The sequence below is a fragment of the Haliotis rufescens genome, unplaced genomic scaffold (assembly GCF_023055435.1).
Source record: "Haliotis rufescens isolate VD_foot unplaced genomic scaffold, xgHalRufe1.0.p SCAF_17, whole genome shotgun sequence".
Classification (NCBI taxonomy): Eukaryota; Metazoa; Mollusca; class Gastropoda; order Lepetellida; family Haliotidae; genus Haliotis; species Haliotis rufescens.
Window position 1 is genome coordinate 15016363 of NW_025963857.1, and position 27917 is coordinate 15044279.

General features: G+C 40.6%; 2 protein-coding genes across 2 annotated transcripts in view; one reads left to right on the forward strand and one right to left on the reverse strand.

Annotated features, from left to right (window-relative positions):
- Window positions 1–9221, reverse strand: part of LOC124140877 (deubiquitinase OTUD6B-like) — a 51790-nt gene extending 42569 nt beyond the window's left edge. The window contains exons 1-3 of the mRNA XM_046508692.2: window positions 9107–9221; window positions 7613–7758; window positions 3638–3757 (exon numbers count right to left, since the gene is read on the reverse strand). Coding sequence (XP_046364648.2) covers window positions 3638–3757; window positions 7613–7758; window positions 9107–9203 — 363 coding nt within the window. The 5' untranslated portion in view covers window positions 9204–9221. The remainder of the gene's footprint in view (window positions 1–3637; window positions 3758–7612; window positions 7759–9106) is intronic.
- Window positions 9222–9235: 14 nt separating this feature from the next.
- On the forward strand, window positions 9236–27869 carry LOC124140898 (geranylgeranyl transferase type-2 subunit alpha-like). Its single transcript, XM_048397633.1, has 13 exons — window positions 9236–9359; window positions 10877–10987; window positions 12062–12186; window positions 14217–14404; window positions 15110–15307; window positions 16781–16864; window positions 17856–17938; window positions 19264–19362; window positions 20956–21098; window positions 22158–22246; window positions 23101–23229; window positions 23581–23856; window positions 25080–27869. Exons 1-13 carry the CDS (start codon window positions 9357–9359, stop codon window positions 25223–25225), a joined length of 1674 nt encoding a protein of 557 aa, XP_048253590.1. The 5' UTR covers window positions 9236–9356; the 3' UTR covers window positions 25226–27869.
- Window positions 27870–27917: the final 48 nt, after the last annotated feature.

Genomic DNA, 27917 nt, shown 5'->3' on the forward strand with positions numbered 1-27917 from the left:
ACTCCCAATCCTACCTACATTTACTCCCGACCCTACCTACATTTACTCCCGACCCTACCTACATTTACTCCCGACCCTACCAACATTTACTCCCGACCCTACCTTCATTTACTCCCGACCCTACCAACATTTACTCCCGACCCTACCTACATTTACTCCCGACACTACCTACATTTACTCCAGACCCTACCTACATTTACTCCCTACCCTACCTACATTTACTCCCGACCCTACCAACATTTACTCCCGACACTACCTACATTTACTCCCGACCCTACCAACATTTACTCCCGACCCTACCTACATTTACTCCCGACCCTACCAACATTTACTCCTGACCCTACCAACATTTACTCCCAACCCTACCTACATTTACTCCCGACCCTACCAACATTTACTCCCGACCCTACCTACATTTACTCCCGACCCTACCTACATTTACTCCCAACCCTACCTACTTTTACTCCAGATCCTACCTACATTTACTCCCGATCCTACCTACATTTACTCCCGACCCTACCTACATTTACTCCCGACCCTACCTACATTTACTCCCAATCCTACCTACATTTACTCCCGACCCTACCTACATTTACTCCCGACCCTACCTACATTTACTCCCGACCCTACCAACATTTACTCCCGACCCTACCTACATTTACTCCCGACACTACCTACATTTACTCCCGACCCTACCTACATTTACTCCCGACCCTACCTACATTTACTCCCGACACTACCTACATTTACTCCCGACCCTACCTACATTTACTCCCGACCCTACCTACATTTACTCCCGACCCTACCTACATTTACTCCCGACCCTACCTACATTTACTCCCGACCCTACCAACATTTACTCCCGACCCTACCTACATTTACTCCCGACCCTACCAACATTTACTCCCGACCCTACCTACATTTACTCCCGACCCTACCTACATTTACTCCCGACCCTACCTACTTTTACTCCAGATCCTACCTACATTTACTCCAGATCCTACCTACATTTACTCCCGACCCTACCTACATTTACTCCCGTGGTGATAATATTTACACCGAGGTGAAAACTATTTCCACCGCGGTGATAATATTTACACCGAGGTGAAAACTATTTCCACCGCGGTGATAATATTTACACTGCGGTGGAAATAGTTTTCTGTGTATTCATTTTAGTTTTTGACATTTTCGTTTTGTGTTTTTGACATTTTCATTTTAGTTTTTGACCTTTTCGTTTTGGTTTTTGACATTTCCATTTTAGTTTTTGACATTTTCACTTCACATTTCAGCGACTCAAAAGCTACTTTAAAGTACATTTTCTATGTTTTCGGATGTTTTTATACATGATTTATCACATATTTGTATGGCAGATTGTGTTAATTTGCAAAAGGTTAAGATAAAAGTAAGTTAAACATCAAAATATTGAAAAACAGACTCCATGTCCCTTATGGGCCACCGTAAAAACCCTTTATTTTTCATCATTTTGTTCTGTGCTGACAATATGATTTCAACTTTCATTAAATTCTCTTTTACCTGTTTAAAGATTGATTGTATATCTGACATGTTGTGAAAAAAGTTTTTGTTGTCATCCATGCAACACGAGACTGGAAGTTATAGATATGCCAGGTAAAATATTTGAAAAAATAAAATAACTTTCCTACCTACCCTCTTTTATTTTTCCACGTAATAGGAACCAAACCTATTTTTTGATAGGCCTTAGATACTCTATACAAATGTCATAAATTTACTATCTAAAAAAATAACTAAATTTATTTAGGTGAGGTGGTGAAATGGGGTTTAACGTCACGTCCAAGATTATTGCACTTATATAGCGACGTGCATGCACGTGTGTGTCTGTGGCTGCTTGTACTAGTCCGGACTGATGCCGATTTATAGTGCTAGCACACTGAGATACCATGCCGCAGTTTAACATGTATACCCAACTCAGACACAGTATACTGACTCCGAGCCGACCAGTCCTTGTTTTAGCCCCTTAATGCCGAGCGCCAGTCAGGGTAACAACAAGTACCATCTTTTAACGTCTTTTGGTACGACGCAGCTGGGGTTCGAACCCTAGACCTTCCGCTCTCCGGGTGGACACTCTACCATTAGACCATTATGACACATGCCATTAAGGAATGTTGCTAACTCATATATCTTTCCCACAGATAATTCAAACACAAACACATGAAAACATCATGCAGCATCAATTGGTTGTATCAATGAAATTTTACACAAAATGCCTCAATTTAACTCACAACGCCTACAAATGGTCAAATGTAGACTGAAAATCAGTACCAGATCATTGGTCAGATGCCCATTCATAATTCAATACCGTATTCGACATAATAAGCACCCCCGCTCTAATAAGCGCCCACGGCGATATTCGCTAATATATTGGCTAATGAACAATCCCAATTAGCACCCCTTCTGATTGATGAATGTACACAAGACTTATTTATGCGCATATAATACGCACTCGTGTGATATATGCACCCATAATTAATTAAGGATTGACTGTGTATTTTTTTCGGTTCATTGAGGTATGAATCGAAAAGCCGATGTGCAAACTGTATGAATCCGCGTAGCGGATTCTTACAAAAGTTTGCACATTGGTTTTTCGATTCATACCTCAATGAACCGAAACAAATACACAGTCAATGCTTATAATTAAATTCGACAACATAAAACATGTTTTATCTACAATAGTTTAACCAAAAACAGTTGTATATATCAAAACAGACAAAAATGACGACATTGATAAACATTCCAGGTGTAGGAATACATACTGTGGCGTGCATGAATCAGGTGATTGCTTAATTTATGCACATAAATTGACACGCCTACACTGTCAGTAGCCAATCAACGGAGAGCAGGATCAAAACAATGTTCATTGGACCTGTCAGTTAAGACAAGTGGCGAAAAGAACTGCAACAGTCAGACTGTAACGAACCGGAAGAAATATGTCCGGGAGAATTTTTTTAAGGCGGCTGTTTCAAATTACATGGTCAGTTACCGCCAGATTCAAACATTACTTCCCTGATTACGGTAAAACACAGTTGGAAAAATGCTAGTTAGAAAGGAAACCCGAAATCATGAAAGTTGAACCGAGGCGAGCAGAAACAAAAACAGGCGAGCGAGCCTGCATGTTTGCTGTTTGATTCATTCTCGGCCTTCGGTTTCAAAGGTTTGTTTGGACAATGAATATGCATGAAAGTCGCTAAATGTCCTGTGCATGACGATGCACGTGAGCAGAAAGGGATCCCTCGGCTGTAATATTGGGATTCCCCGACATTCCGAAGTAATAAAAGTAGTGCGCCTCGGTGGGCGTGGCTTAATTTTTTACATTCATTGGGAAATGAATGCAATAACACGTGACCAATTCAGCTAATCAGAATACAGGAATTTCAATGAACACAATGAAAATTTAATTATTGGCAATTAAATTCTGTCGGCAAAAAAATATATCTGTCGTACATAAACATTTCAGGCTGTCAGCATAAACCATGAAAGTTATCTTTCAACTCTGTTTTTTCCACCAAAATAATATTCTAATAAGAGCCCCCTATTTCTAATTTTGAGAGCGCCCTGGGCGCTTATAACGTCGAATACGGTAATCACTTCCAGCATAACTCACCCTTCTCTTCTGAGCCTTGGAGGCCTTCTTTTGTTTTACTTCCAAATCAGTCTGGGCAGGAGTTGTCTCCCCCTGATCACCAGATCCCAGCAGCCCAAGCTTGTCAATGACCTCCTCTACCTGCATACAGACACACCAAGTGTTGGGAATAACTCAAACATGTAACAGCCTTCACAGATCTAAACCCTGGAATATCAAGAACATTCAACAAAGTACCTATGGCAGACAAACTGGGAAAACATAAGCTTGTTGAAAATTTGGAAGTTTGTTAAACATAGAGGATGTTTTAGTATTCAGTACAATAATTGTCAAACTAAGTATTGAAGTATTGTTGTCTTTACTGGACAACTTGTCAGTAAAACACAAACTAACTTTTCAAAACTTAGACCTTATCCACAAGTGTTATGTTTCTAATAACCTTAATTAGGACATTTTAGCTCCAATTTAGGTATTTTTACAGACATGTTTTGCAGACTTGGGTCTACATCTGAAATCCCTGAAAACCACTGGCTACTCAACATGTTGAATAGCATTATACTACAACACTGAAACCAATTACACACAATACTGAACAAATATTGTATGCCAATTTGTCTTTGGCATTCGAGGGCAAGTTGTCATGAAGAGTATCAAGGCTGATCGTCTTCAGGAAAAATACTTTAGACAATGTTTGGTTTTGATCATGTGAGACTGTGTTGACCAAGAGACAGTAACAAACTGGCACTATTTACAAAGAAAATGTCTATTGAATTTGAAAAATTTTAAGCTATTTTCATTATCTGTCTTTGATTGATATAAACAACTTTATCGATATAATCAAAAACAAATTAAAGTGTGAAAACTAGGGCCGTTACGTTTCACTCGCGTATTTGGTGAATTGAACCGTATCCATTCATGAATTGAATTCGTTATTCGTGGCCACTAGAATCGAATATTTATGAATATGCAATTATGTGCATTTACATACCCTGTACCTAAAACATCCATAAGAACATATGATATGCGTAGATTTTTTTAAAGACAACACTCTTATAATATTTCATTTGACAGGATTGGGTCACTTGTCATTGTAGCATTTGAGCAGATACTAAGACTAAGTACCTGGACAAGTGCAGTATATAAATGTATAATATAGATAATTAACCAACCATGTCAAATAATTAATGTTGTTAATGTTTCACTGAATATAACATAAAATACATCAACTGCTGACTTATTACTGTATTCGTGAATTAATATTCGTATTCATTACCCTATATTCGTGATACGAATCGTATTCGCCTCATACTGTATTTGTTGCAGCCCTAGTGAAAACACATACAATCCATGATAGTTTGCACATGATACAATTTTACAAAGGGAATTCACTAATCTTCTTATATATGTGTTGGGGAGTATCTCTGTGCGCGTGTATTTGTATCACGAGAAACATGAATGAACAAAGGAAAAAAGTATCAGTGACATGATTTTGGAGTAAAAAATTATTTAGATTCAGGTTTACTCAAGGCCACACCATGCTTCTAATGATCCATATTTTCTCTCGTCGATGTTCCTTATGATAAAGGTACATGCCATATTTGTTAGTTGTTTAACGCCACAATAAACAATATTCAAGCTGTGGTCGGCCTGTATAGAATCAAGTAAGAGAGTTAGTATTCCAGTTAGATAACAGTGCATTAGCTTAATGTGGGAGGAGACCCCGAAGTGATGCAGGTCTCAGACGTTTACCACTTTTGTAAAACCAACGAGCACGGGTATGGTGATGACAAACCTAGAAACATAATCGTGGTGGATTGGGATTCAAATCCACTATCATAGGTTTCTGGCGTGCCCAAGGGATCAATTCTCCACAGCGAAACGTGGTGCCTTAGACGACTGGGCCTGCGTGTTCTTTGCCATAGGAAGAATTAACAGGAACTTTGATGCATATAGCGAAGAATATGTAATGAATGATCGAACAGAATCTACTACAAATGGTTTTATGAAACTTATTGCTTTCTTGACATCCCTTGCTCGTATTGTTTGACATATTTGATGAGGTCAGAGTATTGTAATCATGCTAATGTTATTAAAATCAGATCATACGGTGATGAAAAACCTAGGAACATAATCAGGGAACGGGGATTCGGTCTTTGGTTTCTGGAATGCCCAAGGGAGGCAACTCTGCAAAGCAAATTGCGATGCCTTGGACGACTGGTCCACCTGCGCCCCCAAAAGTAATCTAGAAGCGTACAAACCAGTGGTAGATAGCATGAGTAACATTCTACATCAGCATTTGATGCATTATCAACAAATCCCCCATCCTCTGATAATCCATTGTACTGTATCAACATTCTGTTGTCATGGTTTCCCCCATCGTGATTCTGCTGGAATATTGCTAAGAGTGGCATAAAACCCAACACACTCACTCACTCAGTGAATTGGTCCATGGTTTTAATCAAATAGAATGGAGATATAATGTACTGTTTGTTTGTTCTTGTTTAACGCTGCACTCAGCAATATTCAAACTATATTACTGCTGTCTGTAAATAATCAAGTCTGGACCAGACAATCCAGCGATTGACATGAGCATCGATCCACGCAATTAGTGAGTGAGTGCGTGAGGAAAGCAATTAGTGAGTGAGTGAGTGAGTTGGGTTTAACGCCGCTTTTAACAGTATTCCAGTTATATCGCGGCGTGTCAGCTTAATGTGGGATGAAAGCCGGAAGTGATGCAGGTCTCTGACGTTTACCACTTCGGTGAAACCCACGAGCACGGGTATGGTGCTGACAAACCTAGAAACATAATCGGGGCGAACCAGGATTCGAACCCACAATCATAGGTTTCTGGCGTGCCCAAGGGACGCAACTCTGCACAGCAAATCGCGGCGCCTTAGATGACTGGGCCACCCGTGCCCCCCCATGCAATTAGGATATGATGCCTGGATTATAGAGGATGGGAATACTGATGGGAGTTACATCGCCCACATGATCTGTATGATGATGAGAACTGTTTTAAACTTTTTCATGGCACTCAAGTGGGCCATTCACGTCTAGTCATATCTAGCATGAACATGACACCATTGCTCCATGTGTATAACTATCACACTGTAAGTCATGGACCACATTAACGCATCCTCATTAGGCCTTGTATATAACTGTTTTGTTCCTTTACATGACCAACCGTCTTAAAAAAATGAAAGTAGAAAGAAATGACTTTTGAGAAACAACTTTTTGCATGGGAAAATGAAAAAATACACACATCTTATCATTGCTGTTTGCAAGAAATGGTGAAAAATACATATAAAAATCTTTATTTAAAACAAATTCCAATCAATTATCTTTTGGTATCTCGCCATGTTAAATGTGTTTGTCTTTCATTCATTAGCAGCATTACTAATCTGGAATTTGAAAATTAAAAAAATAATTTTTTCGACCACTTCCATTGAATTTAGACCAAAATGTTTGTAAATCAACTAACAAAATATAAAAGACCTAAAAATCACATCTTTTGATACCTCTCTGCATGTGAATCTGACAAGCCCTCCATAGGTCGTGTCTGGTGAACTCTGAGCAGTCCAATCTAAAGGAAGGATGCATGGGCTCTTGTGCCAATCAGATTTAGCTTAAATTTTTTAACACCTCAATTTAGAAATTTGAATGTTAAGAAAAGAAAACCAACACTGAACATGAATATTCTCTCAATGGTACTCCCTTTTGGATGTTGGTGCCATGGTGATGAGAAATGACAAGAGTGAATAAAATATCCCATACAACATAAGCATGATAAGGGTGCAGTATATATTATTTACATGCAGAACTGTCCTTTTAACTTCATTTTTGAGATATAGAAATCAGATATGCTGGTCTGAATTATTTGCTCACTTGTACTGAGAATTTCTAAGCCTTGATGTTGATTGGCTGAATTTCACACAGAGAGGTATCGTATGAGAGTAAAAGATCTGATTTTAATGAGAGTGAGTAGGAATACATTACCTTTGCACCATGTGTCTTAAACTCCTCTAGTTCCGTTTCATGTCTTTGTGTTATTTCTGCCTCCAGTGCCGCAACCTGTTCTGCCATCTCCTTTTTCTTCTTCTTGTCACCTTTCGGTACAGCATGCTTCAATTTCTGAATGTGAGCTGAAAATTTAAGAAAAAACGTCTAAAAAAAATAGATGATCTAAATCCCCTCTATGTATTAGATGATAGGCTGAGACCAGCATCAAAGGCTGCCAAAGAAATCCATTTCATATATTCTTGATAATGATCGTAACATGTCAATAGTGATGGCAGTTCATATGTTACCATGGTTACTGGCTCAGAATCCACATTCAACATTCAAATACACAACTTTCCAATTATTGTATAGTAACATCCTGTCACATGGCCATCAACATGATCAAATGTTTCTCATGACACACACACACTAATATACTGATACAGTAATTATACACATTAATTAAAGTCTTTAATTATGAATAATCATCATCAGCTTACCTTATTCACTTTACATGAAAATTCCTTTTTTTTTAAAAAAGTATACTTACTTTCACCCTTACTTATCAGTAACAGTGATTTATCTACAATTCTGAACCACGTGCCCTTGGCAGGCAATTTTGGAAAAATTCTGTATTTTGTTCAAATTTCAGATTTGTTTATATTGTTATTTTAATAAATTCAGAGGTATTTTAACACTGTATTTTAACACTGCATTCAATGCAATAATGTTGAACTAAGCAAAAAAACCTCTTCCACTATATTGGTCCTGTGATCAGTGGAATACATCTCTACAAAGCCCAAATTTGATACAGATATGATTTAAATTTGGTCATGATATAGAACATGTGGGAGAATGTGCCACCAAATTTGTTAAAATCATCATTGATGCATTCTGTTGTAACTAATTATCATCAAAAACAGTTGACCGTTCACATGGTTATCTGATTATAGTTATTTACACAGAAGTACACCTTGATCCTCTCAAGAGTTAGAAACTATGTCCCAGAACACATCATAAACAAATTAGTGTGGACTAGTGAAAAAATATGTCCCTGATGAACATAGATTTTATAAGTGACAGCTGTTGTAGCATGCATATTGTTTCACTGTTACAGTGTGTAAAAGTAATCTGTGTATATTGTTCACAACAAATTTTAAAGATGCATGTTCCTTGAATCCTTTATCTTCATTAATGATTTGATTGTCAGTTGTCAGAATACTGCAGATTCAGAATACAACAAGACTCAGAATTCAATGGCATGAATATAATGACATTATGAAAATCATAAACAAGACTAGAAATGTATCAAACATGGAATACAGCGTGAATACAGTGTAAACAAGGCTGTTGTATTGATTGAACGAAGCGTCAGTAAAAGATGGAAAAGTTCATCCGAAATGCACGGTCATCAAAAATATATTCATATATACAAACAGAAATCCCAAATAGTGAAAGACAAAGAAACATATAAAACAAGTTTGAGTGTACCTAATAACTCTTTTCTCTCTTTCTTTTGTCGTTGTATAATGGCATCCTCTGACACTTCTACCTCACCATCCATAGTCGAACTGCCGTGAGTGGCCATGACACAGGAAGCACGTTGACTGGAACTCTTCTGCTAAGAAAAACACGTTTGGACTAAATGCGGAAGTGATGTTGTGATGTAAATATAGATTCTTGGAGGTGTTCCCCAATCCATTAGCAGTTTCAAGAGTCGCCGATCTTGTGGCGACTGAAAATGGTATGCATGTGTATATATATTGTAAACATAGTTCTCATTTATGTAATGTTTTGTTGGAAAGTGTTTTAGTAATTTGGCAGGGTACATCTGTGCGCTAAATCCTTTGAGTTCACTGATTATCTGTGCTAGGGCCTAGATCTACGTTTGTGGACTATGAATGATAATTTGTAAATTCATCTGCTTCATTGATCAGACACCACTGTTAAATTTTGTTTTTCTCCATTAGATATAAAGTCACTGTATAATCATACTCATCGGGTATACAGCATGCAGTATATATCTCTTTTGGTTCGTTTGACTCATATATATTTTTACTTCATTTATCATGCTTATCATGCTTATGTGAGTAAGTGAGTTGGGTTTAATGCCACTTTGAACAGTATTCCATTTATATCATGGCGTGTCAGCTTGATTCAGGAGAATAGCCTCAAGTAAAGACGTATTGCCTCACGTGATGCAGGTTTTAGACATTTACCACTTTCAAGAAACCCACAAGCATGGGGATGGTGCTGAAAATCAAGAGACATAATTGGGGGGAACCGGGTTTAGAACCCACAACTCTCTCTACAGAGTTCTTACTTGTCATTAGGATCCATTAGTTGTGGGCTTGTATCACAGATTCTGATCTTTGATTTGTTAGCACCAACTATCAGTACAACATATACAATTTTATACAATTACAGCATGTATATCATGGTATGTACTGTACAAGTTATAAGTCAATTATTGATCCGACTTGTAAATTCAAGTTTACTGTAATACTCAGACAATTTGCAGAAAGTGGACATTTTAGATCTCTGAATATCTTAACTTTTTTATGCATACTGTGGAAGATTGCAGTGTAAGTCACAAATCCTATCTCTTCATCCCTTGTCTAGTAAGCTTCATGTGATTTGCTTTTATTATGTTTATACACCTAAAAAACTTCTAGGATAGAATGATGAAAACCTTTTTTGCTCGTAATACGAAGCTGGGGCATATGTCTTAACAATTAAAGTATGAGGTTTGATAGGGGGCACACACAACCCAGCTTCAATTTGCTGTACAGAGTTGGGCACACCAGAAATCTGTGACCGTGGTTCGAGTCCTGGTTTGCCTCGAATATGTTTTTAGGTTTGTCCACCATACCCGTGCTCGTGGGATTCACCTAAGTGGTGGTCTGAGACCTGCATCACTTCAGGCTTCCCTCCCACATCAAGCTGACATGCCATGATTTAACTCGAATACTGTTCCAAGCAGTGTTAAACCAACTGAATTACCTGAGGTTTAATAAGAGCCCTTTTTGGATCCATTTCATTGATGGAGAATATTTTTTAAACTGACATAGATTTGGACAAAGGCACCGGACCATGCTTAATTAACTCTGCTTGAAGTATATGGTAGAAATTCCTGCTTTTCCTCTCCATCTGCATGTTTCTGTTACCATGGTTACGTTAGTATATTTTTATTGTTTTGTTTCACTGAAACATTTGATCAGGTTATGTTTCACACTTGTTAATGTTTGATCTTGATTTCAGCACGGAAGACTTAAAGTGAAGACGACTGCTGAGCAGCAAGAAGCCAAGAGGAAAGAAAGGGAAAAGAAGCTGAAGATTTACAATGCAGCTGTCCAAAAAATATCTGCAAAGGTGAAGCATCGTTGATCAGATGACTATGTATACACACAGTTTTTTATATATGATTATACCATTAGAGTAAGTGAGTTGGGTTTAACAGCGCTTTAAAGTATTCCAGCTATATCACGGCCTGTCTCCTTAATGTGGGAGGAAAGCCCGAAGAAATGCAAGTCTCATACGTTTACCATTTTGGTGAGAGACCGCCTCCGTGGTCTAGTGGTAGAGCGTCCGCCTGGAGAGCGGAAGGTCCGGGTTCGATCCCCGACCACGTCATACCAAAAGACGTTAAAAGATGGTACTTGTTGTTACCCTGTCTGGCGCTCGGCATTAAGGGGCTAAAACAAGGACTGGTCTGCTCGGAGTCAGTATACTGTGTCTGAGTGGGGTATTCATGTTAAACTGCGGCATGGTATCTCAGTGAGCTAGCACTATAAATCGGCATCAGTCCGGACTAGTACAAGCAGCCACACAAACACACACACATACATGCACGTCGCTATATAAGTGCAATAATCTTGGACACGACGTTAAACCCCATTTCACCTCACCTCACCACTTTGGTGAGACCAGCATGGGTATGGTGCTGACAAACCTAGAAACATAATCGTGGCTGACTGGTATTCGAACCAACAATCATAGGTTTCTGACATGCCCCAGGGATCAATTCTCCACAGCGAATCATGGCGCCTTAGACAACTGGGCCACCCCTGCCCCCTTTGCCATAGGAAAAGTTAACAGGAACTTTAATACATATAGTGAAGAACATGTAATGAATGAACAGAATCCGCTACAAATGGTTTTATGGAACTTATTGCTTTCTTGACATCCCTTGCCCGTATTATTTGATGAAGTCAGAGCATCCTAATTATGCTAATGTTATTAATATCAGATCATAGAGACGCAAGTGTAATTGGCTGTGTTTGCGCATTGGGTCGTCGTCAGCATTGAATTATTTATGTCAAAGATTGACTTCAAAAGCATGTCGTTTTTTATTTTTCACCATTACTCGCATTTTTCTTTTTCTTTCATGACATAATTAAATAATTTCACATTTTGACACAAGGGTGTTCCACTTTTGTGTTGTAGCGCCAGCAGCAGGAATATGATGACGAGGCTCTACACATCACTGCTGAAATTCTGACTGCCAATTCTGATTTCTACTCTCTCTGGAACTACAGGAAAGAAATCTTCAAACATTTCAAGGCAGAGAAGTAAGAAAAGATTGTTTGTTCCAAATCACATTCTGACATGGAATACCCCATGTAGATACAGAGAGAGGGCCCGAGGCCTGGAATAGTTGTTGCAGTGTGTGACATGGTGTAAGCTCCGACCATATACAGATATATGTATATTGTCCCCACGTCAGAGGAAGAGGTACAGATATATGTATATTGTCCCCAGGTCAGAGGAAGAGGTACAGATATATGTTGATTGACCCCAGGTCAGAGGAAGAGGTACAGATATATGTTGATTGTCTCCAGGTCAGAGGAAGAGGCACAGATATATGTATATTGACCCCAGGTCAGAGGGAGAGGTACAGATATATGTGTATTGTCCCCAAGTCAGAGGAAGAGGTACAGATATATGTTGATTGTCCCCAGGTCAGAGGAAGAGGTACAGATATATGTTGATTGTCCCCAGGTCAGAGGAAGAGGCTCAGATATATGTTGATTGACTCCAGGTCAGAGGAAGAGGTACAGATATATGTTGATTGTCTCCAGGTCAGAGAAAGAGGTACAGATATATGTATATTGTCCCCACGTCAGAGGAAGAGGTACAGATATATGTATATTGTCCCCAGGTCAGAGGAAGAGGTACAGATATATGTTGATTGACCCCAGGTCAGAGGAAGAGGTACAGATATATGTGTATTGTCCCCAGTTCAGAGCAAGAAGTACAGATATATGTTGATTGACTCCAGGTCAGAGGAAGAGGTACAGATATATGTTGATTGTCTCCAGGTCAGAGAAAGAGGTACAGATATATGTATATTGTCCCCAGGTCAGAGGAAGAGGCACAGATATATGTATATTGACCCCAGGTCAGAGGGAGAGGTACAGATATATGTATATTGACCCCAGGTCAGAGAAAGAGGTACAGATATATGTGTATTGTCCCCAGGTCAGAGGAAGAGGTACAGATATATGTGTATTGTCCCCAGGTCAGAGGAATATGTACAGATATATGTTGATTGACCCCAGGTCAGAGGAAGAGGTACAGATATATGTTGATTGTCCCCACATCAGAGGAAGAGGTACAGATTTCTGTATATTGTCCCCAGGTCAGAGGAAGAGGTACAGATATATGTATATTGTCCCCAGGTCAGAGGAATATGTACAGATATATGTATATTGACCCCAGGTCAGAGGAAGAGGTACAGATATATGTTGATTGTCCCCACATCAGAGGAAGAGGTACAGATATATGTATATTGTCCCCAGGTCAGAGGAAGAGGTACAGATATATGTATATTGTCCCCAGGTCAGAGGCAGAGGTACAGATATATGTGTATTGTCCCCAGGTCAGAGGAAGAGGTACAGATATATGTATATTGTCTCCAGGTCAGAGGAAGAGGTACAGATATATGTTTATTGTTCCCAGGTCAGAGGAAGATGTACAGATATATGTTTATTGTCCCCAGGTCAGAGGCAGAGGTACAGATATATGTGTATTGTCCCCAGGTCAGAGGAAGATGTACAGATATATGTATATTGTCTCCAGGTCAGAGGAAGAGGTACAGATATATGTTTATTGTTCCCAGGTCAGAGGAAGAGGTACAGATATATGTATATTGGCCCTAGGTCAGAGGAAGATGTACAGATATATGTATATTGTCCCCAGGTCAGAGGAAGAGGTACAGATATATGTGTATTGTCCCCAGGTCAGAGGAAGATGTACAGATATATGTATATTGTCCCCAGGTCAGAGGAAGAGGTACAGATATATGTGTATTGTCCCCAGGTCAGAGGAAGATGTACAGATATATGTATATTGTCCCCAGGTCAGAGGAAGACATACAGATATATGTGTATTGTCCCCAGGTCAGAGGAAGATGTACAGATATATGTATATTGTCCCCAGGTCAGAGGAAGAGGTACAGATATATGTGTATTGTCCCCAGGTCAGAGGAAGATGTACAGATATATGTTGATTGACCCCAGGTCAGAGGAAGAGGTACAGATATATGTATATTGTCCCCACGTCAGAGGAAGAGGTACAGATTTCTGTATATTGTGCCCAGGTCAGAGGAAGAGGTACAGACACTGTTCCAGCAGGAGCTGTACTTCCTCGAGGCATGTCTGAAGGGTAACCCCAAGTCGTACGGCACATGGCATCACCGCTGCTTCGTCCTTGACAACATGCCGAAGCCGGACTGGGACCGGGAACTACAGTTGTGCAACCAGTTCCTTGAGTACGATGAGAGAAACTGTGAGTGCTCAACTACAACTGACAATTTTGTATTTTGTTTATTTACAAAGCAGTAAGTTGTTACCCATGAAAACCCATGTCTCCATGTTCTTCTGACTTCTGATCAATCAAAGACTACTTTAAAACTGACAAATTTACGTACTGAGGCAAGACTCGTAATGAAAAGTGTTCAATTGAGACAACATTAGTTCTTGTTTTTCACATGTACAGCGCTCAGTGTTGAAGTGAGGCAAAATGTGTCCATAAAAGGCATGTTCAAATGTCAAAGTTCAGCCTTTGACACATTTCAGCCATTGCACAGGAATATGTAATGTTGTTATGAATTCAAACACAAAACATTGAAAAAGGAAAAGGCTAGTTCTCAATCATATGAACACATCTGATGTGTGCCTGTCACACTTGTACATCATCCATGACTAGAATAGAAGCAAATTTAAACAATCAGACGTTTGGATGTTTGTTGTTTAATGCCGCACTTTGCAATATTCCTGCTATATGACGTCAGTCTGTAAATAATCGAGTCCAGACCAGTGACTGACATCATGAGCATTGTTCCAATGCAATTGGGATACAATGACATGCATCAACCAAGTCAGCGAGCGTGACCACCCGATCCCGTTAGTCACTTTTTATGACAAGCATAGTCACCTTTAAACAATCAGATGTAGGATGACATGTAACCATGGTAACTGACCTTCTCCACAGTTCACTGCTGGGACTACCGGAGATTTGTTGTGTCGAGGTCTAATGTATCACTGGAGTCGGAGTTTGAGTTCACCACAACCAAAATCAGCAGCAATTTCTCTAACTACTCCTCCTGGCATTACCGCAGCAAGTTACTTCCCGCCATCTTCCCTGACCCCAACCAGCCACGCCTGGTCCAGGAACACCAGATGCTGCAAGGTGAGAGAGTTGTGTGGAGTGAGTGAGTGAGTCATTGATGTCTGTCATGTTACAGACTCATCTCATTTGCCTGTAAGTAAAACATTATACCTATATACAACCATCTTCCCGAAGCAGTGAGTTAACTCACTGTAAAAGTCCAGTTTCCACCCTTGCCGAACTAGGTTGGAATTTTGGAGTTTTGGCTGGACTAACTAGTCTATGCATAGTCTAATCGAAATCGTGTAACGAAATTGACATTTGGTTCATAAACAACACGGAGACTGCTGTGCAGATTTTGGTCGATTGCAGGATTTGCAAAGCATGTGTTCCGTCAACTGGGTGTCAACAGATATTTTCCAAATCTTTACATGTTTAAAGGTGCTCAAGTGATTTGATGCACTGCACGAGGTAAGACCCATTTTAATACAATAAAAGTCTTGATTGTCGATCAGATCACTTTGTCTAGGCAGCACCATTTTGTTTGAAGTAAATGCAAGTGATATGAGTGGTGGAATCTGATTGGTCAATAGGAGGGACATAGGAGGGACATAAATTCCAGCCTTGTTCGGACTTATAAAGTCAGTTAATTCCCTTGCCTCGGGAAGATGGATACAACAGTCTTTAAGTAACCATGATAATTGAATCTGAACGAAACATACCAGTGGTTGACAGCATGAGTAATGCACTTGGGGTATGGTTGCACACAATCAGCTGTTCCGTAAATGGTGATGATGGTCTGTGGGGTGCAGGTGATGACAGGCGTTAACTCCACTCCACTCCCCTCCGCCACACACTCCTCCAATCTGCTCCACTCCACTCCGCTCCACTCCACTCCACTCCACTCCTCTCCACTCCACTCCACTCCACTCCACTCCACTCCACTCCACTCCACTCCACTCCACTCCACTCCACTCCACTCCACTCCACTCCACTCCACTCCACTCCACTCCACTCCACTCCACTCCATTCCGACCGCCTCCGTGGTCTAATGGTAGAGCGTCCGCCCGGAGAGCAGAAGGTCCGGGATTCGATCCCCAGCCGCGTCATACCAAAAGACGTTAAAAGATGGTACTTGTTGTTACCCTGTCTGGCGCTTGGCATTAAGGGGCTAAAACAAGGACGTCGGCTCGGAGTCAGTATACTGTGTCTGAGTGGGGTATTCATGTTAAACTTGGCATGGTATCTCAGTGTGCTAGCAGTATAAATCGGCATCAGTCTGGACTAGTACAAGCAGCCACACACACACATACACGTGCATATAAGTGCTATATAAGTGCAATAATCTTGGACGCGACGTTAAACCCAACACTCAACTCAACTCAACGCAACGCAACGCAACGCAACGCAACTCCGCTCCACAGAATACTAGTGATATGGGTTTATGAATTTAATAATGTCCCCAGCTGTTTGTCCTTTAGTATGATTGTGCTTCATGACAAGTCTTGTCAACTGTATATTCCATATAAACCATTTAACAAATGTTTTCCTCAGAACATGAAACAGTCCAGAATGCATTCTTCACCGACCCTGATGACCAGAGTGCATGGTTTTACCACAGGTGGCTGCTGGGAAGAGGTAAGGTCAAAGGCGGGGTTTTACGTAGTTTTACCTTGTGACTCACCACTTAGTTTTTTGGGTTAATTTTCTACTTTTGGTTGTCATGGTTTAAAATGAATCGAGACCCCACTGATTTTTGCTGTTTGCTGTCAAATACACTGTGACTGCGGTTAGGGCTAGACAGAATTACTTGCAGCTGATTGGTTGGTGTGTTATCATGCCATTTTCGCTTTTTGATCGCGATCTATAAATAGACAGTGGAAATTCCAAGTTTTGATTTTCTTGGCAAATGTTTTGCATCAGTTATGACCTTTTAAAAACCTTTTGTGAGTATTTCAAATATCTCAAGTTATCATATAATAGATTGATTTATAGATACAACAAACCTTGGTGTACGGATCCGATAAATACGCAAAAAAAGAACCCTATCAGGAACTGCTTTTTGTAAGCGCCATGCATCAATGCAATGTGTTCTTGCTGAATAAACTAATGTCTAACATAAATTTATGTGCTTGGACCCGTGAAGATCCGGGCTAGAATAGGTCTTCAGCAACCCATGCTTGCCATAAAAGGCGACCCATGATGATCCGGGGTAGAATAGGTCTTCAGCATGTTCAGCAACCCATGCTTGCGTGAAAGGCGACCCGTGAAGATCTGGGGTAGAATAGGTCTTCAGCAACACCTGCTTGCGAAAAAAGGCGACTATGCTTGTCGTAAGAGGCGACTGACAGGATCGGGTGGTTGGTTAATGCATGTCATCGTATCCCAATTGCGTAGATTGATGTTCATGATGTCAGTCACTGGATCGTCTGATCCAGACTTGATTATTTACAGATAGCCATCATATAGCTGGAATATTGCTGTGTGCGGTGTTAAACAACAAACAAGTAAACAACAAATTTATACATATTTATGATATGAAACCCTCAGCTAATAATCTCTATATCCTTATCAAAAGTTGAGTAGCTTGTTAGCCTGCGACTCTACAGGCTGTGTATGTTGTATACAGGAGAGACGGTGCAGCAGATATGTCAGATGTATGTGGCCAGGGATGCAGGACGGGTTGTCGTATCACTTGCCAAACATATACAGGTAAACATGTGTGTGTGAGTGAGTGAGTTACGTTAAGGCCGCATTGACAGTGTCTTAGACATGTAGCGACAAGAACAAACTACCCAGTCATAAAGTTCATGTATATGAAAACACAAGGTGGTTGGGTAGCTTAGTGGTTAAAGCATTCACTCTTCATGCCTAAGGTCTGGGTTTGATTCCCCACATGGGTGAAATGTGTCCATTTACAGTACCGTGATATTGCTGGAATACTACCAAACTCACAGCACCGTGATATTGCTGGAATACTACCAAACTCACAGCACCGTGATATTGCTGGAATACTACCAAACTCACAGTACAGTGATATTGCTGGAATACTACCAAACTCACAGTACCGTGATATTGCTGGAATACTACCAAACTCACAGTACCGTGATATTGCTGGAATACCACCAAACTCACAGTACCTTGATATTGCTGGAATACCACCAAACTCACAGTACCGTGATATTGCTGGAATACCACCAAACTCACAGTACCGTGATATTGCTGGAATACTACCAAACTCACAGTACCGTGATATTGCTGGAATACTACCAAACTCACAGTACCGTGATATTGCTGGAATACCACCAAACTCACACTACCTCCTTCTTCTTCACACCCTTCTGCTTCTTGTCCTTATTCTCCTCCTTGTCCTTCTCTGTGTCCTTTTCCTCCTTCTTCTTCTCACCCTTCTGCTTCTTGTCATTATTCTCCTCCTTCTTGTCCTTATTCTTCTCCTCCTCCTCATTCTTCTTCTCACCCTTCTGCTTCTTGTCCTTATTCTCCTTCTTGTCCTTTTCCGTGTCCTCCTCCTTCTCACCCTTCTGCTTCTTGTCCTTATTCTCCTTCTTGTCCTTATTCTCCTTCTTGTCCTTATTCTTCTTCTCCTTCTCCTCCTTCTTTTCACCCTTCTGCTTCTTGTCCTTATTCTACTCCTTCTCCTTATTGTCCTTATTCTTATTCTCCTCCTCCTCCTTCTTTTCACCCTTCTGCTTCTTGTCCTTATTCTTCTTCTCCTCCTCCTCCTTCTTTTCACCCTTCTGCTTCTTGTCCTTATTATTCTTCTCCTCCTCTCCTTCTTTTCACCCTTCTGCTTCTTGTCCTTATTCCTCTTCTCCTCCTTATTCTTCTCACCCTTCTGCTTCTTGTCCTTATTCTCTCCTCCTTCTTTTCCTCATCTTCATTCTTCTCCTTCTTCTCATCCTTCTTCTCCTTCTCGTCTTTCTGCTTCTTCTGTTTCTTCTTCTATTATTATTATTATCATCATCATCATTATTATTATTATTATTATTAATGTACATGTTTGTTTTGTCTTTAAGATTGGCGGTAAAGATAACCTCATTTTGGAGGTGAATGGGTCTCCAGTCGAGTGCACCTGGACTAACCAGCAGAGGAAAACTACATTCTCTACTCTCTGGATATCCTTCTAAGAATTCAGATATTTGTTTGAAACACAAAGAAACCAAACACTCACAATACACTCTCCTGAAACTAAACATTTTTAGCTCACCTGACTGAAAGTCAAGTGACCTGTCACAGTCTGTTTGCTCGACATTGGTTTGTCCGGCATCCAATGTGCGTCATTAACACTTTCTCCTCAGAAGCCACTGAACCAATGCAGCAATACTGACAAACTATTTGTTTGTTGTTTAACACCACACTCAGCAATATTCCAGCTATATGACGGAGGTCTGTACATACTCGAGTCTGGACCAGACAATCCAGTAATTGTCATCATGATCATCAATCCACGCAATTGGGATACGATGACATGCATCACCTTTTACGGCAAGCATGGGTTGCTGAAGACCTATTCTACCCTGGATCTTCACGGGTTTCTCCTTGTGATGACATATTTGTTTAAATGATTGTAGTGCTAAGAGGCTGTGGAAGTTATTAACTGTTGAAGGGCGGTCGGGTAGCCTAGTGGTTAAAGCGTTCGCTCGTCACGCCAAAGACCCAGGTTCGATTCCCAACATGGGTACAATGTGTGAAGCCCATTTCTGGTGTCCCCCGCCGTGATATTGCTGGACTATTGCTAAAAGCGGCGTAAAAGCATACTCACTCACTCACTCACTCACTCACTCACTCACTCACTCACTCACTCACTCACTCACTCACTCACTCACTCACTCACTCACTCACTCACTCACTCACTCACTCACTCACTCACTCACTAACTGTTGTCTAGACATCCAGGTGAGCTACAGTGCCATGGCATTATTTTCATGTAATTACAATCATGTGACACAGTAAATGTTACTTAGCATCTGTTGAGGCATTCATATTTTGCCATGACTCTGTTTGCAGTATATAATTACATTAGTAGCTTGCTCTGTCGACACAAGGTCAGTGGGGTAGCCCAGTGGTTTAAGCGTTTGCTCATAACACAGAAATCACCAGTTTATGGTATTCCCTGCCATGACATGGCTGAACCTTGCGAAGAACGGCATAAAACCAGGGGTGTTCAATAGTATGCCTGACTTTCCCAACCCATAAAAAAAAAGTTCCGGGCAGGTAGGACGATATGATTTAGTTGCCCTCAGACAGGTATAAAAAGATGATATTAACTTTGAAACTTAGAAGATGCATTGGTTTTCGTCAACTGCAGATGAAGTACCTAATGACAAGTCATTTTTCTTTTCTGCACATCTCCCATTTGCTGTTGTTTCAGTTAATGAAGTTTTGTTATTAAAAATAAAGTTTCCTTCTTTTCCCTTATTCATCAGGGCAAGCTGAAAATCAGGCTAGGCGAGTAGAATTTTTTAAGCTTATCAACACTCACTCACTCACTCACTCACTCACTCACTCACTCACTCACTCACTCACTCACTCACTCACTCACTCACTCACTCACTCACTCACTCACTCACTGTCTGTATTAAAGTGTGAGAGTTGAGATAGTTGTCACACAAAGATGGCTCTGTGGGAAAGAAATCACACTGATACTCTCAAGTTTTTGGTTAGAATGTTCAAACATACGTCAAGTTTGTGTACCTTAACTTTCATACATAGCTTCTGAACTTTCCATACCTGATGGAGAGGTCAAGGTGAAGGTCAGTGTGGAAGAATCTGATTTGTCAGCAGAAATTGTTCTTGAGGAAGGTCAGATGAGTCAAGGACAGAACTTCCAGTGTGTAGAAAGTAGTTTTAGGTGGGTATTGGTGCATTGTATACACTGCTTACTGTTTTTATATATCTTAAATGCTGAGTATGTTATCATGTTCTGACACTGTGCAATGGACCGTGGTTCGTTATCAGCCCCGGTCTAGATGCTGTAATTAGTCGCTGTGCAATATGGATAATCATTAACTGCAAGATTCATCCATCTTTAATTCTTAAGTTTGCAGACAAACAAATGGGTTTTGAGTGACTTGCAAACTCTCTAGGACACTGCTGATTGGTTCAAGCCTAGAGCTTTTGTTTTACATGAAAAATGCCCACCTACATGGGCTAGTGGTACAGCGTCCGCTCGGAGAGTGGAAAGTCTGGGGTTCGATCCCTGGCCGCGTCATACCAAAAGATGTTAAAAGATGGTATTTGTTGTTACCCTGCCTGGAGCTCAGCATTAAGGGGCTTAAACAAGGACTGGTCGGCTCGGAGTCAGTACACTGTGTCTGAGTGGGGTATTCATGTTAAACTGCAGCATGGTATGTCGGTGGGCTAGCACTATAAAACCGGCTTCAGTCTGGATTAGTACAGGTAGCCACCTACACATACACATACATGCACGTCACTATAGAAGTGCAATAATATTGGACGCAGTGTTAAACCCCATTTGACCTCACCTTAACATGAAATTTGTGGTATACGAGTATCTTCTGTGCTTTGAAGTTTTGAGATATGTTATAGTTCATCTGATACCTCTAAATAATGTTTTAAGGACTTGGTGTCTTCCAACACAGTGAGGGCGGTCGGGTAGCCGTGTGGTTAAAGCGTTCGCTCGTCACGCTGAAGACCCGGGTTCGATTCCCGACATGGGTACAATGTGTGAAGCCCATTTCTGGTGTCCCTCGCCGTGATATTACTGGAATATTGCTAAAAGCGGCATAAAACCATATTCACTGACTCACTCCAACACAGTGTTGCTGATATCTTGTTAAAGGTTAAGGAAAACGATGTTCGTTTTCTCATTATTTTGTCCCCAATGTTTTATTTAATCCTGTTTATACAAGTTCATGTTGTCAGATGTTTGCACCTTCCCCTGTTACAGCTCGGAGCTGAGTTCAGCTACAAGCGACGTGTTGAAGAGAGAGCTTGATGCTGTGAGGGAGCTGTACAGTCTGGAACCAGAGAATAAATGTAGGTGGGGGTGGGTGTGTGGGTGGGGGTTGGGGTCGGGGGTAACCAAGTTGTTGAAACTTTGACATGCTGAAGGCATGGGTTCCATTCCTGGAATATTGCTAAAAACCGTTTAAGAACCATACTCCCTCACTCATTGAATCGTGAAGATCAGGGGTAGAATAGGTCTTCAGCAACCCATGCTTGTCAGAAAAGGTAACTATGCTTGTCGTAAGAGGCGACGAACAGGATCGGTTGGTCAGGCTCACATGGTTGATGCATGTCACTGTATCCCAATGACTGGATCGATGCTTATGATGTCAGTCAGTAGATTGTCTGGTCCAGACTCAACTATTTACAGACCGCCATCATATAGCTAGAATATTGTTGAGTGCCGTGTTCGACAACAAACAAACATGAATCACATGAAACTCTGGGCTAACATTAGGATGGATCCTGTTTGTTTTCACTGCTCCCTGGCCCATGCATGTGTACACACACTGAAAGAGCCATAGGATTGTGGGGGAGCTGACTTGTGAAAGGGATTGCACATGAATCCGAAGACATTCGATCCCCTACCTATTTATATTTATATTGTTGGTGACAGAAACCTCAGCTGATCAGGGGCGGTCGGGTAGCCTACTGGTTAAATCGTTCGCTCGTCACGCCAAAGACCCGGGTTTGATTCCCGACATGGGTACAATGTGTGAAGCCCATTTCTGGTGTCCCCCGCCGTGATATTGCTGGAATATTGCTAAAAACGGCGTAAAACCATACTCACTCACTCACTATATTGTTGGTGACAGAAACCTCAGCTGATCAGGCATGTTGTGACCATGCACACTGATAGGTAACAAACTGCATGTGTTTGGCAGGGGTGCTCCTCACCATCGTTCTTCTGATGAAGTCTCTGTGCCCCATCCTGTACAAGGACGAGATCCTGGAGCATCTACAGCAACTACAGCACCTCGACAACAAGCGACAGAACTACTACCTCGACCTCAGTAAGTGGCAGTATATTAATGTTGTTATTGTCCTCTTTTATCCCAATAGGGTTCCTGGGTTAGAATTAATTCCCAGAAATTTATGTTGGACGTAAGGCGATTATATGATCACGTGGTCTGTCTCACTGGCTGTGCTGATAGTGTGTCAGCATGCCCTGGAAGTGGATGGTTGCTCATGATATTAATCACTGGTTTGTCTCGTCCAATTATCAACTCAATTATTTACAGGCTGCTGGAATGTTGCAGAGTGCAGCATTAAACAACAAACAAACAAAATCCTTTTGTCTTTCAAGTCTGAACAAATCCATATTCGGAGGACACCATGACGTAATCCATATCCTCTTTTTGCAGGGAGTAAGATGCTGATCGAGATTGCCATAGAGACTATTAAAGGCAAGCTTGATGATGTTTTGGACTTGTCCAACCAAGGCCTAACGACACTGGTACATCTAGAGTTACTTCCCCTTGTTCGGGAGGTGAAGCTTTCTGACAACACCCTCGACAGTTTTCACAACTTCCAGTACTTCCAGTGCCTGGAGAAGTTGAACATCAGCGGTAACCGGGTAACATCATGTGACGGGCTCAACTTCCTGCCAGAGTTGACTGAACTTGACCTTCAGAATAACTGTATCCTTTCATGTGACGGGTGCACTGCACAGACGTACATCTTACTGTGTGAACAATTAATCTGTCTCCATCTTCTAATAGATATTTCTTAATGCTCCTTTCAGCTGAGGGGCGGTCGGGTAGCCTAGTGGTTAAAGCGTTCGCTCGTCACGCTGAAGACCCGGGTTCGATTCCCGACATGGGTACAATGTGGAAGCCCATTTTTTGGTGTCCCCCGCCGTGATATTGCTGGAATATTGCTAAAAGCGGCGTAAAACCATACTCACTCACTCACTCTTTTCAGCTGAAACAAAATCTGAGCCTTGACACTTTGACTGTCAAAGGTCAATGTCAAAGTAGGCCAGACCTTTCTTTTTCATGGATTATGGGTCTGCCAAACTAATTTTCCTGATTTTAAGTTATTAGTTTATAAAATACAACACTAAAATTTTGATTGATTTTTCTTGGGAACCTATTCTTCCATGATTATCACTTGCCATCAGCAGAAGTGTAAATAAACTAAATTGGACGACCTCTGTGTCTCTGCCAATCAAATCAATTATTACTTATCTTGTACAGTTTCGCACAATGTCGACAAAGTATTTTGCACAATGTCGACAAAGTATTTTAGTGTAACGATCTCAAAGAAAAACAGCTGTCTACTTACACGGTTGGTGATTTGTCAACAAATGTCAAGGCCGCACACTCTGCCTGGTATCCCGATTCCGATTGATCAATGTACACAAGACATATTTATTCGTCTATAATACGCACTCGTGTGTTATATGCACCCTTAATTATGGGCAATTAAATTCTGGAAAAATATATCTGTCGTACATAAACATTTCAGGCTGTCAGCATAAACCACAAAACTTACGAGGGGCGGTCGGGTAGCCTAGTGGTTAAAGCGTTCACTCGTCACGCCGAAGACCCGAGTTCGATTCCCGACATGGGTACAATGTGTGAAGCCCATTTCTGGTGTCCCCCGCCATGATATTGCTGGAATATTGGTAAAAGCGTCGTAAAACCAAACTCGCTCACAAAACTTACGATCTTTCAACTCTGTTTTCACGAAATAATATTCTAATAAGAGCCCCCTATTTCTTATTTTGAGAGTTCCCTGGGCGCTTATTATGTCAAATACGGTATATATATATACACCTATATGATTACGTCGAAAACGGTAACTAATTTTCAAGGAATGTTTCAGCATTTTTGACATATTGCCTCCTTAACTGACGCAGGTATTGCCTCCAAGGAGGGTCTGGAGGCACTGCTGACATGCCCCAAGCTGCAGGTTATACACATCTCAGGGAACCCAGTCTCTCATGACGACGGCGCCATGGATGGCATCAGGGCCATGTTTCCCTCGGCAACACTCCACTCATGAAACAGTGCCACAGAGAAACATGGACATTTACATTTCACCAGCTTGGCTGATATTTATCCGGCTTCAACAGATTCGTTTGTGCTTGGATGTTGTGAGAAGATGTGATGAAAGATAAGACAGTACGGTACCAGAGTGTGTTGTGCTCGCGGACGCTGATTGGAATTACATAGGATAAAATGATACTTTATAGCTCCGAAGGGAATTGTTGTTACATCAGAGAATCCCAGATTACCAATATTTCACAAGGATATTAAAATGGAAACAGAATACACACATCTGTGCAGACACAGAAGTAACAACAAACTGATCAAATATAAGAGAGTATTGTAGGAGTTAACACTTGTGTTAGGCTGACTGGAATATAACTGCTGTCTTTTAAGCAAGATGGTATTAAGACTTACCCACTCTATTTTGTCCATTATATTACATCTTCACTTCTTAACACTGTGATGCCTTTCTGTCCCTTATCCTTACCAACTCATGTGGGGGTGGGGGTGGGGGGGTCATGAAAAAATGACACAGTGAAAGTTGAAAATATGCGACCTTAGACATGTTAGATACAGGGCCAGGGTCATGAAAAAAATGACGCGAAAGTTGAAAATATGCGACCTAAGATTAAGGGGTGGGGTCATGAAAAAATGACGCAAAAGTTGAAAATATGGGACCTAAGATTAAGGGGCGGGGTCATGAAAAAATGACGCAGCGAAAGTTGAAAATATATTATCAAGATTAAGGGGCAGGGTCATGAAAAAATGATGCAAAAGTTGAAAATATGTTACCTAGATTAAAGGGGAGGGTCATGAAAAAATGGCGCAGTGAAAGTTGAACATATGTTACTTAAGATTAAGGGGCGGGGTCATGAAAAAATGACGCAGTGAAAGTTGAAAATATGTTACCTTAGATTAAGGGGCGGGGGTCATGAAAAAATGTCGCAGTGAAAGTTGAAAATGTTTAACCAAAGATTAAGGGGTGGGGTCATGAAAAATGTATTCAGTAGAAGTAACATGAATACCACACTCAGACACTCTGAGGCGACCGGTCTTTGTTTTGGCCCCTTAATGTCAAGCGCCAGGCAGGTTAACAGCACTTACCATCTTACAGTCTTTTTGAATGACACAGCTGGGGATGGAACCCCGAACATTCGGCTTTCTGGGCACACATTCTACCACTAGACCATGGTGGTGGTTGATCACGGTTAATAAACACCTCTGTGTAATGAATGATTGAGAATTTCACGTTAATTTCAATCACATGTTCCAAACATCGTTTTCAATATTTATTACCATCATGTTTAGGAAATGTGTGAGGTCACCTTTGGGGATTTCAGGTGGGGATGTAGGTCCCTAGCAACCTATGTATGTTGTAAAGGATCAGGTGGTCAGGCTCAGTGACTTGGTTGATGTCATTATGTCCCAATTGTGAGGATCGAAGCTCTTGATGTCAGACACTGGATTGTCTGGTCCAGACTTTACTTACAGACCACCGTCTGATGACTGCTCAGGGTAGCATTAAACAACAAACAAATAAAAAACATGAGTGTAGAGCATATAAAGTGGATGATAGATATGGATGTTCGCAAACAGAAAAATCGAGAAAAATAAATATAGCAGAGAATTATGTTGTTGCTGTTTGTTGCAAGAGAGAGTGTCATTTCCATTCAACTGGGCATTATTATCATGATTATCTGTGACTGCATGTCAGTTTAGAAAGCTATGTATCATTAGGCTTTATATACTACTCAAAAGAAGTTAAAGAACATTTCATATTACTATAGTTCACCTATCATGGCATGACAAATTAACTATAGTAATATGAAAGAAACAGGTTTTCCTTAACTTCTTTTGAGTAGTATATATCTTTTTAGTTGGTTTACAAGCTGACAACCCCCCCCAAAAAACTTAGATTAGAAAAAAAGAAGATTTGGGGCAATTTTCTTGATGTTGATTGTTTCTTTTCACCTACCCCGTAATTGTAAAAAATAATCCACAAAATTTTATCACCGCTATTTATTAGGAATGGGGAATGATGTGAATAAAAATCTCTATTCTGAAAGCAAATTGGTTACCTTTCTGTATCGTTTCGTAATCGTACTTCTGTGCGGTGTGACCGACAAGTTTATTTTTAATTCATTAGGAGCAATCTCATTAAAATCAGATCTTTGGTCTCACTACTGCTAAACAAGGATCTGAGGACATCCCATTACGGTCACGTCAGACCTTTTGCGAAATTAAACCTAACAATGAAATGACTGACAAGAAGTCCAGATTAGGCATCTTCTTGTGCTTTACGGAGCTAGCTTCGAAACATTATTGACAAATTCTTGATTAAAAATTTGAAAAGAACATTCTGGAATGGCTAATAGATGGCCTTGAACATTTCGTGTTTGCACGATTAGAAAACACATTCTGTCTGTCTTTTACCTGATCTGGTAAGCGATGCACTGATTGGTCGGATGAAAGGTCGTTCTGACATGACCTGAAATGGGATGTCCTCAGATCTTTGTTTGGCTGTAGCGAGAACTAAGATCTGATTTTAATGAGATTGGGTGTCCGTACATTCCACTGTTTCAAGTAGGGAAAGTGTTTTGTGTGAAGCATATGTGCTGAAAGTCTGAATGTGAAATAAAATATATCACAAAGAAAAATGACTGTGTCTTTCCTTGATAATAAGATAAAGTGAAATGGGGTTTAAC

Bases quoted from the DNA above. Each gene is read 5' to 3' on its own strand.
- LOC124140898 (XM_048397633.1), top strand. The intron at 15,308-16,780 runs GTGAGAGAGTTG...TGTTTTCCTCAG, and splicing joins GGAACACCAGATGCTGCAAG to AACATGAAACAGTCCAGAAT. The intron at 23,857-25,079 runs GTATCCTTTCAT...TAACTGACGCAG, and splicing joins ACTTGACCTTCAGAATAACT to GTATTGCCTCCAAGGAGGGT.